A 19,497-nucleotide genomic window follows, 5' to 3' on the forward strand; every position below is an offset into this window, starting at 1 on the left:
TCTGGAGGAGGAAGGGTATGTTTTTCCTCTTTCCCCATCTTTTGATCAGGGTCAGGCTGTTAGGGTCGGGGCAGAGCTTGAGCCTACACCTCTTAATTTATTCATTTTTCTTGGAGAAATTCAGGGAATGAAGGAGAGACTGTGGTGAAAACCAGGGCCTCCCACAATCAGTTAATATGAAGAATGTTTTTTTCCTTTAAGGCTTTGAGAGAGGATCTTAGGTTTTTTCGGGATTGTCCTAGTTTCACTGGCCGTGTCCCAGATTTCTCTTGGTGAACTGACAGTGGGAGGAGTTTGGTTCTAAATGTGTATCAGAATTAAGAAGGACCTCCCACCTGTCACTTCACTGCTGCTTACTGTTCTTCCCACAGAGCGGTCATGTGAGTCCAGACCAGTGGGAAGGAAGCCATTGCGAAGTCACTCGGTCTGTGTTAGACTTGCTGTGAACTTGGTCTGCATGTTGACAAATGAAGAAAGACTTTGCCATAAAGAATTCTTTGCTCTCTTAGCGATTACATATAGTTTATCTTGTACTTTAGTTGGTGTAAACGTGTTTTTGCGATTACGTGCGTCTCTGTAGAATTAAATATCTGTTTTGCTCATCACTCTTCTCTCAAATTATACTTATCCTTCAGTTTTTTCAAATTTTTTGAAAAATAAAAACATGTGTCCCCATATCTATGTAGAGAAATATAGGGGCGCCTGGGTGGCTTAGTCGGTTGAGCGTCTGACTTCGGCTCAGGTCATGATCTCACAGTCCGTGAGTTCGAGCCCCGTGTCGGGCTCTGTGCTGACAGCTCAGAGCCTGGAGCCTGCTTCAGATTCTGTGTCTCCCTCTCTCTCTGCCCTGCTCATGCTCTCTCTCTGTCTCAAAAATAAATAAAAACATTAAAAAAGAGAAATATAAAAACAGTCTTTAAAAAAGGGAGATGTCTGGGTGGCTCAGTCGGTTGAGCATCCAACTTTAGCTCAGGTCATGATCTCATGGTTCGTGAGTTCGAGCCCCTCATTGGGCTCACTGCTGTCAGCGCAGAGCCAGCTTTGGACCCTCTCTCTGCCCCTCCCCTGCTCGCGTGTGTGTTCTCTCTCTCTCTCTCTCTCTCTCTCTCTCTCTCTCTCTCTCTCAAAAATAAACATTAAAAAATTAAAAGTAATAAGAGAAAAAAATTAATAGGCGTCAAGTGGATGGTTCTTGTGAAAGAAAGGGAGATACCCTCATTCATAAAATCATCTTTTATTGCTGCGAATATGCGTGTTTTATTGATTCTTTTATGTTTAAAAAACTTCAGTAATTTGTTGAAGACCATCACTCTTGTCAGCTATTACTTAGACATCCTCCCTTTCCTAGGTGGGAAGAATACTCCTTCCTCAGGCAGAAATCTGTCTCAGTACAAACCTCATCAAATCTAGATTGTCTGTTTCCCTCCACCCCCCCCCCCCCGACACACACATGGTGTAGGTACCTGTAAGTCTGCTGTGTGGTATAGATGTCGCCGAAAGTCTAATTACTGTCGTTACTTTGCCGTGTAGTCTTTTCTGTTTTGTCTGCATGACTGTGTTTATAACTGTGTACTTTGTTATGCTGCACTCATAGGGTGACACAGAGAAAGACCATGATAGCAAGAAAGCCAGACTGGAGAAAGAAACCAAGGCACAGCCATCATGTTCATCTTCCCACAAAGATTCTTCTAAAATAAAGTGAGTATAGAGATTAACAACAGCCTTGAAAGGTGATCGAGTCTTCCTGGGTCTTGACTGGGCAAAAACATTTCTCTCTTGCCGTAGGAGTGGATTAACACACACGTCCAGCTCAGATGTGCAGATAGGTTGGTTTGATGTTGCTTTTGTCCATGGAAAAGGACCTTTTAGGAATTAGCAATTCACTGAGCAGCAAACTTGGGTTTATCAAAGGCATTTTAACAGTGGAAAATCTCCAGAACTTCTGGAAACAACTTCTTTCTAAAAGCATTTTAAATAAAAACTAGAAAGGTGCTGCTATTACCCTACTCTTCAGAATTGGAAACCAAGGCACAGAGAGAGAAGGTGACTTGTCCGTAGTCACAGAATTCTTGAGAGATGGAACCAGCACTTGAACTCTGAGAGCCTCGGTTCAGCGCTCTTTCTTGAAGCAATTACTAGGAATGTACATGCCTGCTCACTATGTCTCTTGCTTTGGAGAGAGAGGGCCAAAGGGAAGGGGAGTAGTTCCAAGAAGGTATGAATATAGAAAGTAATTGTTATTCACTCTCTGGTTAAGTGAAGAAATCGCTTCCCAACAGGACTCCCAACAGGCAAAAGAAAGTTTATAGTGTCACTGGCTGGGAGCCAGCAGAGATTTGAGAGGGAGTCAGGGAGGGAGGGTGAAGGTGGCAGCTGGGCTTGCCCACTTGTCAGAGAAAAATACAGGTTGGGGAGTAGCTAATAAGACTAACTGGGTTAGGGGAGGTTAGGATCTCTGGCAGACTCTGCAAGCTTAGTGACAAATTCCACCACTTAATCCATTGTTCATAGATAGAACTAGATCTTTCAAAGGTACCAAAAGTCTCTGAAATTTGGCCTTTCTACAAGAATGGATTTCATGGTCTGATTTCTTAATTTTTGGTGTCAGCAGCCATTTATCTTACAACTAAAACTAAGTTATGTGGTTTGTGTTCTTCCTTAACTCAATTTTGAGTGATGTTTCTTTCCAGAACACCCAGGCCCTCCTCTGAGCCCTCAAAGAAGGAAATGCTTTCCCCCCAACTTGTGTCCTCCTTGTCCTCGTCCTCATCCTCCCAGAAGCCAGCCAAGCCTGCACAAAAGAGGCCAAAGCGGGAAGCGGACCAGGACCCTCCCCAAAGTGCCAGTAGTAGCAAGGGCAGCCACAAAGACTCCTCTGCTCCGAAGCACAGAAGAGTGGAGGGGAAGGGATCTGGAAGCTGTACAGAGCACAAAGTAAGCAAGGGTTGCTGGGACATAGGGAACGGAGTCCATCGATACATCTTTAAATTCCCAGTAAGAGAAGTTCCCAGTGGTGGTATTGCAGTGAGTTATTTGTGTTTAAAGTTCTACTTTTTAGAGGGAGAGTAAAAAGATGGTTAATATTCCATGTAAGTTTAGATGTCAGTCTATTCATCTTAAAGTGACTCAGAGGTTGAAAAATCAGAATCAGTTTTTGTGTTAATTTTCTCTCAGGTGATTTGCAATAAAAATTGGTTACTCTGGTTAGTTCTCGGTTTGGAAGTTTGATGTCAAATACTTTCACTATTGGTTATAATGGGACAGAATTAGCCACTTTTCAAATACAAGTCAAATACAGTTCTTCTCTTCCCACTAACCTGTGTGTGTGTGTGTGTGTGTGTGTGTGCGCGCGCGCGCACATGTGTGTGTATTGACTAAGAGAAAATGTTATGTTTAGCTTTGTTGAATATCTCTTCTGGACATTCTTGTCTTTTTAGTTCTCAATATAATCAGAACCTACAGTGTCAGTCGAATCTAGCCGGGAAAATGCTAAACCAAGCTAAACTGTGCAGTGCTTGATTTCATCTTTTTTGAACTACTATTTTGGTCTAATTTAGAGGGGTGGTACCTTTAGGTCAATGGTTTTAACTGTTGGAGTGTGATCTGTATGATGATTTTTTTTAAAGGGATCTTCTGGAGATACTGCAAATCCTTTTCTAGTGCCTTCTTTGCCAAATGGTAATTCTAAACCAGGGAAGCCTCCAGTGAAGCTTGACAGGTAAGACCCTGGATGCTCACCGCTCCTGCTTTTTTTTTTTACTTTCCCTCTGCCCCTTCTCTGCTGACTCCCTCCTCTGCCCTCTGTCTCCTCCCATTGCTTTCTACCCTCTTAGTCTTAAGTCCTCTTGCCCCCAGTAGTAATTTCTAGGTTCCTGTGACCCACCCCTGGTCTTTGCTTCTCTTTCAGACAACAAGCAGATTTTCACATGAAGGAGGCCAAAAAGTTGAAGCAAAGAGCAGAGTTAATGGTCAGTTTGGCTCTTCTTCCCTTTGGTAGAATGTGTTCTGATAAGTTATCTGTAGTTTGCCATCTCACTGAACAGCGGGGGTGGGACGGGGATGGTGGGGGCAGGGCGAACATTGGCCACAGTGTAAGTGGGATCAACAGGGTCTTAAGGAACAAGGGGTAAGGGATTCTTAGTGAAATTATTTTCTCTGACTCGGTCTGAGCATGGGCAAATATACAGTGTACCTAGTGACAAGTTTTATATCTAAACGAATGGAAGTTAAATCCACCTGGTAGTGTTTGATTTAATGCATGAGTGCTTCCTTGTGCCACTGAATGAATTCTTTGGATGTGAAAGACAAGTTCTGCTATTGAAAGTCTATGAATTTATGTTCAGCCTGAAACATTTCAAAAGGTGAGATAGTCTGTTTGCCTCCAAAATTAAAACCTTTGAGATAGTAACCCGTGGGAATGCAGACCAAAGGCTGTTAGGTAAAATTTTAAGATGAAGGTAATGATTATACTGTTGGTAAATATGCTTTTTAAAAATGAGCTGTCTTGGGGCGCCTGGGTGGCTCAGTTGGTTAAGTGTATGACTTCGGCTCGGGTCATGATCTCATGGTTCATGAGTTCGAGTCCTGTGTCGGGCTCTGTGCTGACAGCTCAGAGCCTGGAGCCTGCTTCAGATTCTGTGTCTCCCTCTCTGTCTGCCCCTGCCCTACTCATGCTCTGTGTCTTTCTGTCTCAAAATAAAAAAAACATTAAACAAATTAAAAGAAGAGCTCTCTTTACCCAGTGGCTGTTGGGACTTCTGGAAAGTGATGCTTTGTGCATGTGCAATTAAATGTGCTTTTACATTTCTGCTGTAGTATAATTAGATAATGTTTGCCCTTTGTTATGTTGAAACATCTGAGACTCTGGACCTTTTGTTTAACGTATTCCCCAGACCTAAACCCCTGCCAATACCATATATTGAACCTTGTACCACATGGGAAGAACAGGGGTTGCCTCTGTTCTCCCACATACAAACCGACCCACACATTCCAGAAGCCCTTGGGGATCGCAGTCGGACCAGACCGTGGTGGCCACTGAGATCCTGGCCTGGTGCTCTTCAACCCCAACCTAGACATCTCTGCTTAGACTGACTGCCTAGGGAGGGCTGGACTGAGACCCTTTTATCAGCCCCGTTCACCAGGGCAGTATGTTTATCAAGTCCTTACTATGCTGGGTGCTGTAAGGGGATCAGAGACAAGCCTCTGTAGACCTATCTCCAAAGCTGCCCTGTCACTAGGATGGCCTGAGTCAGATTAAGATGTCCGACTCTGTACCAAATGACAGTGTTCTTCCAGTGTCTGCCTTCTAGCTCTCCAAAGTTGGTGCCAGAACTGTCAGAACCTTTTGCGTTTTGTAAAAGAGCAAATATTCAGCACTTTGTCAGCCGGTTATCTAAAATTTGTCTTGGCAGTGGATGCTTTCAGCGTCCCTTCATTACTAGATCCCTTCATTATTCAAACAGTAGTACAGGGAACTTTGTTTTTCTTTTGCTTTTTATTTATACAGTTGCACATCTTCTTTCTCCCTACCTAAGCTGTCCTTATATCCCCGGTTGCCCAGGATAGTCCTGATTTATACCTGTTGAATCTCATTTTAATAAATAACAGCTCATTTTGCTGTGAAAATATGCCGGTTTGGACAAAAACCTGAATGACCAGCCTCTTTGTAATTTTTTTTTTTGTAATATTTTAATGGCACAAGGTCTCAACTAGGTCCATTTTGGATTCCAAGGAGTTAAGCTCACAACTGAATATAGAGGGGTGTATTTTATCTCCACATTGGAGTCACTGTTGAGTAGGGAAGTGTGAATACTACTGCTGGAACACTGTCTCCGGAGCTCCACAGGAGCCGGCACAGGAATATTTGCGTTAATGGCCTTAGAAAATAGTTACCTCTAAGAGGCATCTTGTTTTGCTATAGTTTCTTTTGTGTATAGGCTAAGGCCAGTATAAATCTTGGAAATTCCGTGAAGGAGTTGGCATTGAATAAATAAATTTCAGGAGTTAAATTCTTACCAATGAAGCAAACCATTAAGCCTCTACTGCTGATTCACTGGAGCTTGCCACTTTGATCTTTATTCTTTCTGTCGCTAATTCTCTGAGCCTACCTGCTCTAGAAAAAGTATTTTAGAACCAAGTTATAAAAAAAAAAAAAAAAAACAAAACAAACTTCTTTAACGTTTATTTACTTTTGAGAGAGAGAGAGAGAGACAGCACAAGCCGGGGAGGAACAGAGACAGACAGGGAGACACAGAATTTGAAGCAGGCTCCAGGCTGTCAGCACAGAGCCCGATGTGGGCCTCAAACCCATGAACTGTGATATCATGACCTGAGCTAAAGTCAGACACTCAACCGACTGAGCCACAGAGGCGCCCCAGAACCAAGTTATTTTAAAAACTTAGTAGCCCCACACTATCTTTCTTTGCTGATATGTCACCATCTCCTTCCACTCCACTTGCATCTTCGCTGTTATTACTTCTTTTTGAACGTATCAGATCGAAAGCCTTGGCAGCAGCTACAAACTTGGAAATGTCATGTTAATCAGTTGCTCTTATGACATGTGGTGCAGATGCCAAGTGTAGAGAAAAGGCTGTGCTTATCACAGCCTCAGAGGAGCTGGCTTCGCTCCAGTGAGGGGGCATTAAGTGACACAGTATGCCTTCAGGTTTGGGTGACCACCGGTATCTGATTTCATTCATAGATTTCTGCTTGCCCTTTAAGGGACTCTGCAAGTTTATCCCTGCTAGCCTAGGGGATAGCCTTGTGCACTGAACCCTGACTTCCAGAGAAGATGGGATAATCTGTTTGGCTGTAAAATACATAAAACGATTATTATTAGACATAATATCTAAGATGCTCATAAACCGTAATGTTTTCTACTGCTTATAAGATAAACTTCAACACATAACAAAGATATTTATGTCTGCATCAGTCTAGATGTGTAGAAAAATCTATTTCCCAAGAAAATTATGTAATGAGTAATTGCACACTAACAGCAAGGGGACTTACTGCCTTGGTTTGAATATGTAGTTTAAGATTTTGAGAGAACAGTCTTAACAACATTATTTTCTTCTTCCTACCAAATTTTTGCTAAAAGAAAGTTTTCAGCGGGTCAGAGCCAGCAGGCTTTTTGGTTATCATTTTGAGTTCACGCTTTTCCCTGGCCGTAAGTAAACTAAGACAGTTGGAGGGAAATGAAGGTTAAAGAATGTGTTTGAGAAACTAAACAAAAGTCTAACAACGACCATGTTCTCCTCCTGCAGACAGACAAGGTTGGGAAGGCTTTTAAGTACTTGGAGGCCGCCTTGTCCTTTATCGAGTGTGGGATCGCCATGGAGTCAGAGAGCCCGGCGTCCCAGTCGGCTTACTCGGTGTACTCAGAAACCGTAGACCTCATTAAGTAAGTGCCCAGTCATTCTGCCATCTCCCTAAGTACTTCTCTTTCCTCTCCTTTATTGCTTTAATCCATTTGAACTTAGTATGAAGACAACTTAATAAAGGGGAGCCTTAAAAAAGTAACTGATCCAGGACCTCTTCTTGGAGCCCAAACTAAGGGTGTAGCACTTCTAGATGATGCGCTAGAGCAGAGTGACTGAGTCTGGCGCTCTCATTTTGCCAGGTTCACTGTGAAATGCCAGTCCTTTCAGGGAGAGGCTGGTTTTTCCAGTTTGGCTTTCTTATCAGCTCACTGTAAGCTCCCTTCCTTATCGACTGCATTTCGGCAGGGGACTCAGTGAGGACGCAAGTCGCAAGTCTACGTGGTTTCCAGCAGGTAGACAGGCCAGAGAAGAGACATGCGCTCGCCTGCTTTTCTGAATGGCTTGAATTACTGCTCTAAAGCCTTGGGGTTTTTTCTGCGCGGTTTTCATGTCTTCACATCTTCAGGAGAATCAGCAGAAAGCTAAGACAGACATAGTAAAATGTCTTTGTGCCTGGGATTTTCTAACTGCTTTTGTTTAACCTGATGTGTTTTTATGTTTTCCTATAGATTTATAATGTCATTAAAATCCTTCTCAGATGCCTCAGCTCCACAAGAGAAAATACTTGCTGTTTTATGGTGTGTACTTTTTTTTGTCTAAATAGCATTTGCTTTTGCCTCTTTTGCTGTTACAAAAAAGATTTTAAAATTTGCTTTCTTAACATGGAAATGATAATGAAAGGTGGAACAAAATCAGATAGTAGTAGGAGGTGTGGTCAAGGGGTTAAACCTAGTGATAGTTACTTTTTATGAAAGGCATCTAGTGCCATGTTACTGATGACTCAGTAGATGGTTTGGTCTTGTAACTTCAATTATGTTCTTGTATATTTGTGTTTTTCCACCAATATTTACTTTTGCTGATAGTGTGAATAGTGTAGTAAGATTGTTAAGATACTCTTCCTAGTGTAGAGGAGGAAAACCCAGTGTGTTCTTTAGGCTATAAGAGATTAGTTAGATGGCTTTCTGTAGTGGTGATACTCGTGTCTGTAAAGTAGTAATGCTTCACTTAAACTTCTGTGTATGTCCACAGCATGCGTTGCCAATCCATTTTGAACATGGCGATGTTTCGTTGTAAAAAAGATATAGCAATAAAGTATTCTCGTGCTCTTAATGAACACTTCAGCAGTTTTTTCAAAGTTGCCCAGGCACCATCTCCATGCGTTGCAAGGTAATGAAGAGTCTAATTTAAATAATTTTCAAAATTGAGTTATTTCTTTAATTACTTCTTGCTTTTGCAACCATCTGTATGACTTTGGCTTTGCAAAGATTGTGTACATCTGTGTGCTACTCTCCTTAAACTTAAATTATTATCATATTTCTACCTTTTTAAGGAATAGTTATAAGTCAACGTGTTGGCTTATTAAGTAATTAATATAATATTAAGTAATATAAAAAGATAATTACAGAGAACATAGGGTCTTTAGATTTGCCTGACAACAAAACAGAGGCAGAGCCAGTCAGAGCCAGTCTTTTCTCCCTCTAGATAGCGTGTTGTCTTGGTGTTTCAGTAAACAAGAACAATCCAGAACTGTATGCCCTCCACCTCCTCTAGGATCTATGACAGTGACAGTGATATTAAGAATGAAGAAAGTTCTAACTAAATTCACACACACACACACACACACACACACACCCCACCCCACCTTGTGAACTGAAATTGTTCATCTGTGCCATAATATATTGCAAAGCAATTTTTGTGCAGGTGTTTTTAAAATAAAGATAGAATTTTCTTCCCTGTAGCACTTGCCTAGTATTTTTAAAAATTTGGTCATACTCCTTGAAAAATTCCCAGTTCTGGTAAGTTTTGCTATTTTAAGAGTATCACCTAGAAGGTTGCCCCATTTCCAGCGCACTCAAGAGATTCCCATATGGCCTCTCAAAAAAAAAAAAAAGTCCTGATTGAGAAGTGACTTCGTATCTCTGAAAATTTTCATGACCCTCACCCCTGAGATGTCAGACACATTATTTGAGAAAACTTCAGTTTGTCCAGTCACTATATAGCAAGCCACCTCTGTACCAAACCTTGTTGTTAGGTACAGGGAGTATAGCAGTAAACAAAGCAGGCAGGAATCTCTGCCCTCATGGAGATTCCACTCTAGTCTTTCAAAATGCACGCTCTCTTGGAGACACTTCGGGTCCCTACAGACCCCCCGAGGGCAGACATACCCAGTTGTGAGGCTCCTGCCACTGGCCCATCTTCCCATTACTTTTTATGTGTAAGTGTTCTCCTTGTGTTTCGTATTTGATGCACATCAAGGCGCTCATTAACTTGCATGTGCAGGTGTGCAGGCAAGATGAGAGCAAAGAGAAGACTGTGACTCCCCTGACGCATAATACTTCTTGCTCAGTCTCCTCAGAGGCTGTCCTGTCCTCATCCAGTCATTGGTTCGGCAGATATTTGTCAAGAGCCCACTCTTTGTGCTAAGTGCTAGAAATGCAAAGGTTGATAAGAAATGGTCCCAGCCTTCAAGGAAGGAAAAGGAATAGACAGAAAGGTATAATGGGATGTGATAAATGCAATGGATAAATTGATAGGTAAATGCAAAGAGACGCGTTCAGGTGGTGGCCGAAAGGAAGCCATGATGTTTCCCTAGTGTCTAGAAGACTGTCGGGTACGGAGTTTTACTCAGTAAATGGGGAGGATGAAAGAATGAATATATAGAAGGTTAGGACCATCTTCACAGGGAAGCATTGTCTTAGTAGAAGTTGGAATTGAGGGTGGGGAAAAGGAGGGCTTCTGGGCTGAAGGGGTAGACTGTGTAAATGGAGTAGGCATACTCAGAATCCAGATTTGCCTGCCTGATTCTGTGGAGGACACCTTGCCTCTGTCCTGTTAATTTCTCTACTGGGGGCGGGGGGGGGCATTTTGTTGTATTTTATGAAATCCCCAAATATTGAAGGTAAAGGGGTATCTCTGATCTGGTGGGAGTGATTGTCATTTTGGCTAATACACATGGAAACTTTGTAACTAGCACTGTGGTCCCAGAGACAAGAAATCCGTAATCTGTGGGTTTAGATGACTAACCAGTTCTTTTCTTCACCTTTCAGAAGTACAGGCACACCGTCCCCTCTTTCCCCAATGCCTTCTTCTGCCAGCTCCATGGGTTCCCAGTCAAGTGCTGGCAGCGTAGGGAGCAGTGGGATGCCTGTCACCATCCAAAACATGACATCTTCTTATGTCACCATCACTTCCCATGTCCTTGCCGCCTTTGATCTTTGGGAACAGGCTGAGGTCCTTACGAGGAAGAATAAAGGTAAATGGCTCTGCTGGTAATTCCTGGGGCAGGGGGCTTGGGAGGGAAGGATGTTGTTGGTTTGTATTTTATGTGCATTTTATCGAAGAAAAGGAAATGTGTAGGTATTTACTCTTTTCACATTTTGGCCATTCTGCTCCATCACCTAGTCACAGTTCTTTCTTGAGCTCTGGTGGCATGGAGCCAGATTTCTGTGGCTCGATCTTAGCAAAATTAAGTTAGGAATGGTTTCGGCACCTTGCGCCTTCAGGAGTTCTGGCATTGTTATTTCAGCCTGAACTGAAACTCCAGCACAGGGACAAGGCAGGTGAAGAAGGAAAGCTCCTGGCCGTCTTAGGGCACAACAGATGGCGCGGTGTAACCTAAATACGGAGTTGCCTGCTTGTTTTCAGTGTGCGTTGAGAAAAATGGTTAGCGACAGCAGAAGAAATACGGCATAGTGAACATTCTTGAGACTCCTTTGAGAAGACGGCCCCTGGAGAAATGCAAGATTTAGGAGACGGTATAGGGTGTGCTGTTAGATGGACCGCTCTGTGGCAGTGCCAGTGACCACTAAGGAGATGCGTATATGTAAATGCCACATTAATGCCATTACATATTTTTTCCTGGCTGCAGGGAAGGCGGTGGCCAGCTGGCTGTAGCCACTTAATTTTCTCATAGCCTCTTAGAACTTTCTTTCCTAGCAAACAAATGATGCTTTTAATATGTTGGGATTGTTTTGTTTTGTTCTGATTCATGCATCTGCTGATCCAGTAGTATAAATAGGGTATTCTCCAACACCAGCCACTGTGCCAGGCATTATGGATTCAACTCTAAAACCAACTCAGTTCTTAACCTTTCTGGTCTAGCAGAGGGGTGTGAACTAGCAGGCCGTTAGAGTAGATTGTGATTTTTTTTTGCCATGATGAAGTACAGAATATTGCAGGGATACAGTTGCTGGAACTTTGACTCTTTATGTTTCCTATATTATTTTTGTGTATGAAAATGTGTTTGCTTAGTTTTGGTTTTGCTTTGTTTGCAGAATTTTTTGCTCAGCTCAGCACAAGTGTGTGTGCCTTGGCCCTCAACAGCAGTTTGATGGATCTGGTGCACTATACAAGACAGGGTTTTCACCGGCTAAAACAAGCAACCAAAACACCTTAACGGAGGCCCAAGTTGATTTGATGGCTTGGGAACTTTTTTGCACATTGAAAGCCTCAAAAACAGTTCAGACGTTTGTCTCATCAGGACACCAAACCAAGAAGAGAAGCACCGTGAGATGGCCAGGACATTTGTCCACTTAAACTTTCAAGAACTTAAGTGATCATTGGTTGGACACGGTGGTTATGCAGGAGCAGAATGAGGAGGCTGGCCTCAGAGATGATCTTGCCTTTCCTAACTAAAGGACAGAAGTGCAATGTAGACTTAAGTGGGCGTATGAGTGGTCTAGAAACATTTCCATACTTTTTTTAACCAGCAGGATGCAAATTGCAAATGAAATGAGGAGAAGCAGTTTCAGCTCTGAGAGCAAGTTCATGTCATCTCAGTAGCCACCTTAGTCCATTCCCAGAAGGAAATTTTTTAAACAGTGAATTTTGGTGTAGGGTTTTGTGGATGATTTTTTTTTTCTTTTAAGTTTAGGGGGGAAATACTTGTTTTGTTTAGTAAATTCTAATGGTCATCTATAAAGCGTAAGTTGTGAAGGACTCCACTGTACCCCACTTTCTGCCCGTGAACAATCACTTTGATAATACCAAGTATTGTCATAATTTATAAAATTGAAGGCAACTCCCCCCCCCCCCCCCCCCCCCCGTCCCCCGTCCCCGTCCCCGTCCCCGTCCCCGTCCCCGTCCCCCAACCCTCCTGTTGCCTGGAGTACCGCACGTTCACCCCAGCTCCGATTTCTCAGTCACTGCTGCAAGTCCGCCTACACCAGAGCCGTGGAGGGAGGGGCTACCGCACACCGGGAAGCCATCTTGAGATCGCATGCGCAATGGAGGACACGGCGCTGCCATCCCCACCACCCCGCTTCCGTGAAAGGCAGTCACCATTGACTATATTATGAATTTTCTACCTTGGGGAAGAAGGGAACCAACATTTATACCTGACCAGATGATGGCTAAAGTGCTTTTTAATGTTTATTTGAGTAGAGCTGGAATTTGAGGTGCTGATCTGTGGTCTACAGTTATGTGGTAACTCATGTTGTCTAACCAACTCAGAATTTTGTCAGCAAAGAAAAATGAAATCTACTTCTTAGAGAGGCTATATTTTTCTGCTACAAATTATTTTATATTTATAGCAAAAAGTAGACTTTCTGAGCCCTTGATTGTCTACGGTAAATCAACTCCCTGAGAGGATGTGGGGATTTGGGTGGTTAATTAGACTTAAAAAAAAAAAAAAAAAAAAAAAAAAAAAGTCACCACATGCCTTCACTCCAAAGTGTTCTCAGTCAACTAGATTTGATTGGATTAAAGAGGAGCTGTGGCCTTCCCATGTGTTGTTAGTGCCATGTTATAGACATTTAACCAAGTTCATTTGGAATGACCTAGAATGAAAGAACACGATCAAAATTCCCACATAACCATAAGCACAGATTTTTTTAATTAAAACTTTGAAGGTTATTGGAAGCATTATTTTGAGTGCAGTGTTTTTAAAAGCCAATTCTTTATATCTCTTTTAGAAGTAGAATTTGCACATGTACTAAAATTGAGGAGTGAGTGTTACCTCTGTAGTTGGTTCATTTTTCACTACCTTTACCCCATTCTGCCCCTCTACATTTTGTTTCCTACCAAGAATGTTTTGTCATTTTTGTATCATTAATGAAGAAGGGAGTAATGAACAGGTTGAAGGTCCATATGAGGAATGTAAGTTTTGGTCTATCTTTAAAGGGACGTGTAGAGGGTGGGAGTCATGATTATTTTTCACATATGAACTGTTTGTGTGAAGCTGTTCCCTCAGTGTCTTATCCAACCTATTTTGTTACCAGTAGCTAGTTCAGAGGTTTGTTACCTCATGTTTAGGTTAAAGCCGGAGAATTACGGCAGTAGTAATACCTGAGCGTAAGAATTTGATGTGTGATTTCGATGGACAGATTTCCTTTATCAATGTTCTAAAGCACGGCCATTTAACAAAACTTTTTGTTAAATGAACAGTAATTGCCTGGTGGGTTGTGGCATTGTGTCCATCTCATAAAATGTGGGAGACCAGACACCAGAATCAGCTTTATGTGATTATTTAATGCCTTTTTTCCCCTTATTCACTTGGCCTTCCCTCTCCCTTTTACCCCACCATTCCCCAATGCAAGTCACCTGTCAGTTTGGAAGTGTGTGTTTTTTAGGACAGGTTCTGATCTATGCAGATTGTGTTGGAGAGAGAGAAAAAGAGAGAGAAAGAGTGTGTGGGTGTGTGTGGGGGGGTGTGTGTGGTCTTCCGGTGAAAGACAGTGCTCCTGTGACTGAAGACGTTTCTAAGTCGATTTCTCAGCCACTTGTAAAAAAATAAATAAACCTGATTGCTTTTTCAGTGGCCTTATTCCTTGTGTGTAGCGTTGCCCCCACTCTGACCTTTATATTAAAAATTTATTTGTCCCTTGAAAAAACATTAATTTGCAGAGATCAATTTGTAGTATTTTGATCATGGAATATTTCTGATTCTTACTGCATTGTACCTAAAAGAGGATTCCCAATGGCTACTTTTAAAATAGAGTATATGAAAAATAGTGGCTGATGAATCCTTAATGTTCATAAGGTCTTTTTCCTGTTACAGTTGTATATAGAAGTCTAAAGAATTTTTAAAATCGCTGCACTTTTTCACTGCATGCTTAAATTCCCAAAGGCAGATTTTTTGTACTGAGGTAGATGGTTGAAAGGACTAGATTATAAAATGAGACAAATACAAAACATCTTAAGAAGTGAAAATCTTGCCTTTGGCACTACAGTTGTGTGTGTGTGTATGTGTGTGTGTGTGTGTGTGTGTGTGTGTGTGTGTGTGTTTACTAAGAAATGGAAGAACACTGTTTTACTTTTTAAAATGTTGAATGTTTCTGTCCTTTCTGGAGATAATTAAAATGTGAATCACTGAACTTGAGATTTTAGCCAGACTAGGGGCCCTGCTAAACAATGAAAAACACTTCACTGAAATTTACCAAATCACACTGGGTTAAGAATGTGAAAACACTCACCACATGCTGGCTGTGGTGAGGAAGTGGGGGTCCAGCAGGTATAGTATCAAGAAGAGAACTGCAATAGAATGGTTTATCTGACATACTCAGTACTGAATGAGACTGAATGAGTCTGATTTTTTAAGCCAAAAGGACCTTGATTTTATAGATTTGTTTTGACCAAAATATTTAGCCTTTTCCTGTAGACAAATTAGAACACATTTATGTCCTTTAATTCCAGATCTCAGGCTGTTGAGAAGCTAACAATTGACCCCTTTCTGGCTGAAAACTTGCCTTAATTGGTACCTTAAATATTCATGTTAGAATTGGGAGCTTATTACTCTTGTTAGGCTTCCTGTCCAATAATTTTTAGAACTAAAAAGATTAACCATTATGTCCTCCAAAACGAACAGCTCTTATATCTGATAGATGAAAGGAGATGTGTGTGTGTGTGTGTTGTATGTGTTACATAAACATTCACACACACAAGAATATGAGGCTGGTTGAATTGGATGTATTTATTGTGCCTTTGTTGACCAAACATAATTTTGAAGTAATGGTAATTTGGGGATAATGCTGTATTTATTTTGATACGGCTTTAAGACCTGTTAATGTGGGTCTTAATGTGTACCTTTGCTCTTCTGCTTCATGGAGTGTGATGCATATTTGTATACCTTAAGGTAAATGAATCCAATAAGGCTTGATTCCATACCTCCTATCACAGATTCTACTTTTTTCTTAAGGATTTGTTTTCCCAGACACTACACAAATCTTTGAAAAACTTTGCCACTTCATCTACTACACTCTTTACTATCAATTACCAACATTTAAATTTTGCAAGAATATTTGGGCTTCTTTTAGAAACAAATGCAGAGATTCACTCCCTGGAAAGTGAGTTCTGCATAGTGGCCATGGAGGAGGAGTGTCAGGATTATGGCGGTACTTACTCCTTTGTTCCCTTTCTGTGGTGGGTTGCCTCTTTTGATTGTTTTTGGTTCTATTGAGAATTAATGGATGTAAGGTTTTTTCCTGTGCCTTTTTTATCTTCTGTCATTTTGTTTGCTGGAGGTGGACTGGCAGAATAACATGTCGGGGGATTTTCCTTCAAACATTGCAAGTGGTATTTCTACCGTATAAACCTCCAGTATGCAATCCAGTTGTGTTGGTTTCTTGGTGACTAAGAACGATGACCACTGGCCATGTTCTTTAGTTTTTGTGATGAGTTGAGAAGCACCATCTACTTAAGGGAGCTGTGAATTTCCTGTCGTCCTAGGGAAATCACAATATGTTCCACTGTGCGCCAGATATCAACAGGTACTGTGATGGGCAGAAAAGTGCCTATATTTCTCTACCCACAAGGGCAGGAAGAAGACCTACAGCTCCCCGTGAGCCTAGATGGTACTATATTGGCCTGGAAGGACAAGGGAATAAGACCACTGGCAGCAAGGTGGCCATGCTGCCCTGGTGAGACCAGGCAGTGGCTGACCTAAGGAAGAGAACTTGCTTTGCTTAAAAGTAGATGTTGAAGTGATGCTTAACACAGGCAGTATTAACTTCGCCTTTTGTTCAGGCCATCAACATGTATTGTTAAAATTACTGCACATCCCCCCTCAGATATCAAGTATACACTGTTCATGTTGGTGTGTGTGTGTGTTTATAGGCATGTGTCCCAAATCTTTTTTTTTTTTTTTTTTTTTTTTCTGAATGTGATCATGTTTTGGATGATACCTGAGCAGGGTTGCCTTTTTTTTTATTTATTACCATTATATATTATATTATATTATATATTTGTTGCTTTCTTATAACTTTAGAGGAAGTCAAATCTTGGTATTAAAATTGTTTAAAAAAGGAATAAAATTGTCCAGTTGATAAATGATCACTGGTCTAAAATATGAATTTTTCTTTAGTTATTGTGGAATAATGTGCCAGCTGTCTAGTCCATACAGTGATTTTGTATGTAGGATAGGGAAGCAGTGATGCTCTCAATGGGAAGATGTGCAACACAAGGGGACTCCATGTATTTTATCTACTTCAGCAATGGAACTGCAACTTGGGGCTTTTGTGAATAAAATTTAGCTGCCTTGTATAGTCCTTTGAAAGAGACATGTGATCTGTGAAAATTATAGTTTTCTTTTTTTAGAAGAAAAATTTGCAAAAGATCTTTCCAAAGATAACTGTGCCACAGATCTTTTGTTTGTTCTCTGTAATGAGGATTAATTGCTGTTTAAAAAAAAAAAACAAAAACATGTAATTGACTTGTTAATCTTCAAATTGTTTCCTTTTCACAAGAGGATCGAGCTGTAAAAAAAAAAAAATTAATAAAAATTTAGAGAAATTGTTGGGGTTGAATTCATGCTTTCCTTTTGCTTGAATAAACGAATTCCTAAAATTGCCATATATAATTCCCATTATATAGCCAAGGCGCGAGACTCACATGGTGGAATAACATGCCGTTGTTCACAATATGTATTTATTGTTAAAATGGGAACAGAAGTGGGGGCAGAGGGTGCTCATCCTTCCCTTTGATTTATTTGCAAGAACTTCAGTCACAAATTAGCTTGATACCACCACTGTGGCATCTTTTCTTTCTGACCTCAACTGCCCGGTGCAATGGTGACCATAATTTGCCTATTTTTAACTTGTTGCATGGACAGATTTGTATAATGTTAGTATTGAAAGGAATCTAAAGGCATATGGTCTGTCCTCCCTTTGTTACTCTGAAGGAGCTAATGTTTTACGCCAGTGGTTTTAGAAAATCAGCAAGAACCTAGATACTGAAATCTGACTTGGCGAATTTGAATTCTGGCCCCTGAGTTTGCTATGTGTCCTTGGGCAAGTTGTTTAACCTCTGTGGGGTTTTTTCATTTATAAACTTTGTTGATTTGGTATGTACCTAGTAAGATGGTGAGGATTGTACAAGAGGATATGGAGAGTGTTTAGCATAGTGCCTGGCATGAACACTCTTAAATTGGTGGCTCCTTTAATTTATTCCTTCCCCTTGCTGCACCACACTACCCACAGCTACCCTCCAGCCTCAGACCTCACTACCCACCTCTTTTTCATTTTTTGTTCCTTAGGTTAGGTTGACCTCTACTTATATTGGTCCTAATGAATAGATACCCACCCTCGGCAAGCTTGTGGTAAAGTTGACAAGCAGCAAGAACTGGTAAGCATGCAATGGCAAGTGTGGGAAAAGGGAGTGTTTCAGTCATTAAGAGAAGGGAAGGGATCTCTAGGGAAGAGCTCTCATTTGAACTAAGCCTGGAAAAATGGGTCATAAAATCTCTGGTTTTCATCTTTTTCACAAATGCTATCCGTGTCCTATCTTGTCCATTATAGATTATCAGTAGTGGTTGTCCGTTGCATGGTTGCAACAGTTTATTTAACCAACCTTGTTAGACATGGAGATTATTTCTAAGTAGGGGATATTATAAAGAATGCTTCTACAAGCATCCCTGAAGCAAACTGTTTGGACAGATTCAGCACTTAATATTGTAGTATATTATCCTTAGTATATGTGTGCATGTATATATTTATGCTGAATTAGATTTCAGCCCTAAAAAGTTGAGCATGCATTTCCCAGGACATTTTCCAATGTCAGTAACATGTTACCAACTAAGAAAACTTTTTCACAAACATCTAAAGTTCAGTTCATGTTAAAATTTCAGCATTTGTCCCTGAAAGGCCTTAGGGCATATTTTTCAAACCAGGATTCAGTCAAGTTTCATGAATAACATATATTAAAAACATTTGTGTGTTTCCACTAAGTGTGGAATTCCTCTAACTTCTATATTTCCTGCAAACTGGATTCAGTCTTAGACTCTTGGTTATATTGGAAAAGACCCTACAGAGTATGTGGTATACTTCACACGGTGTTACATCAGGAGACACCTAAACTCTCCAGTGATGCTAACTTTGAGTGAGTGGTTAAGATATGACCACCAGAATGCTGTTGTAAATACGGGCTTTTTCCTGTTTCAACATCTTCCAACATCCAGTTATTTTAGCATGCATTGATAATCCATTGCCTTTCCGATTCTAGATATCATGTTTAGAAAATGCAAAGGGAGGGGCGCCTGGGTGGCTCAGTCGGTTAAGCGTTCAACTTTGGCTCAGGTCATGTTCTCGCGGTTCACGGGTTTGAGCCCCACATCGGGCTCTGTGCTGATAGCTCGGAGCATGGAGCCTGCTTCAGATTCTGTGTATCCCTCTCTCTCTGGCCCTTCCCAACTTGTGCTCTCTCTTTTTTTCCTCTCAAAAAATAAACATTAAAAAAAAATGCAAAGGGAAAAGTTACCTAATTTGATAGATGGGAAATGGTATCTTCTGATGTTTTCATTCAGATATTATTCCTGTGGTACATAGTTTTTTTCCCCATCACATACCAAGTGGCCATTTGCAGTGCATGGGTTATGTGACCAGTACCCCAAATCCAGTTCAAGTGTCCAATTCAGTAGATGTGGGGAAGGTTTTCACCGAAATCATGTAATGAGTTCACCATTAGGAAGGGTTTTGTTAACAAAGAGAGAGGATGCTGAGCAGAAAAAGGAATAGATGACTTCCCTTCAAGCTATTAATTTTTTTCCTTTTGATTTATGTATTTACGATATTAACCTCTCCTTATGTTA

General features: G+C 41.1%; 1 protein-coding gene across 6 annotated transcripts in view; it reads left to right on the forward strand.

Moving 5' to 3' along the window:
• AFF1 (ALF transcription elongation factor 1) overlaps window positions 1-19,497 on the forward strand; it is a 146,049-nt gene that overhangs the window by 117,272 nt on the left and 9,280 nt on the right. For 3 of the 6 annotated variants that reach the window (XR_013555213.2, XR_013555214.2, XR_013555212.2), the window contains exons 12-20: window positions 1,595-1,698; window positions 2,691-2,934; window positions 3,627-3,718; window positions 3,908-3,968; window positions 7,263-7,399; window positions 7,988-8,056; window positions 8,508-8,645; window positions 10,526-10,731; window positions 17,947-18,035. Coding sequence is in view for 3 of the 6 variants with exons in the window: in XM_060654671.3 (XP_060510654.1) it covers window positions 1,595-1,698; window positions 2,691-2,934; window positions 3,627-3,718; window positions 3,908-3,968; window positions 7,263-7,399; window positions 7,988-8,056; window positions 8,508-8,645; window positions 10,526-10,731; window positions 11,753-11,874 (1,173 nt within the window). In the remaining 3 variants the exon portion in view is untranslated. Of the gene's footprint in view, window positions 1-1,594; window positions 1,699-2,690; window positions 2,935-3,626; window positions 3,719-3,907; window positions 3,969-7,262; window positions 7,400-7,987; window positions 8,057-8,507; window positions 8,646-10,525; window positions 10,732-11,752; window positions 17,219-17,946; window positions 18,036-19,497 lie in introns of those variants that run through there. The other 3 variants (XM_060654671.3, XM_060654670.3, XM_078445937.2) reach the window with 1 other exon arrangement.

The sequence above is a fragment of the Panthera onca genome, chromosome B1, assembly GCF_046562875.1.
Source record: "Panthera onca isolate mPanOnc1 chromosome B1, mPanOnc1 haplotype 2, whole genome shotgun sequence".
NCBI lineage: Eukaryota > Metazoa > Chordata > Mammalia > Carnivora > Felidae > Panthera > Panthera onca.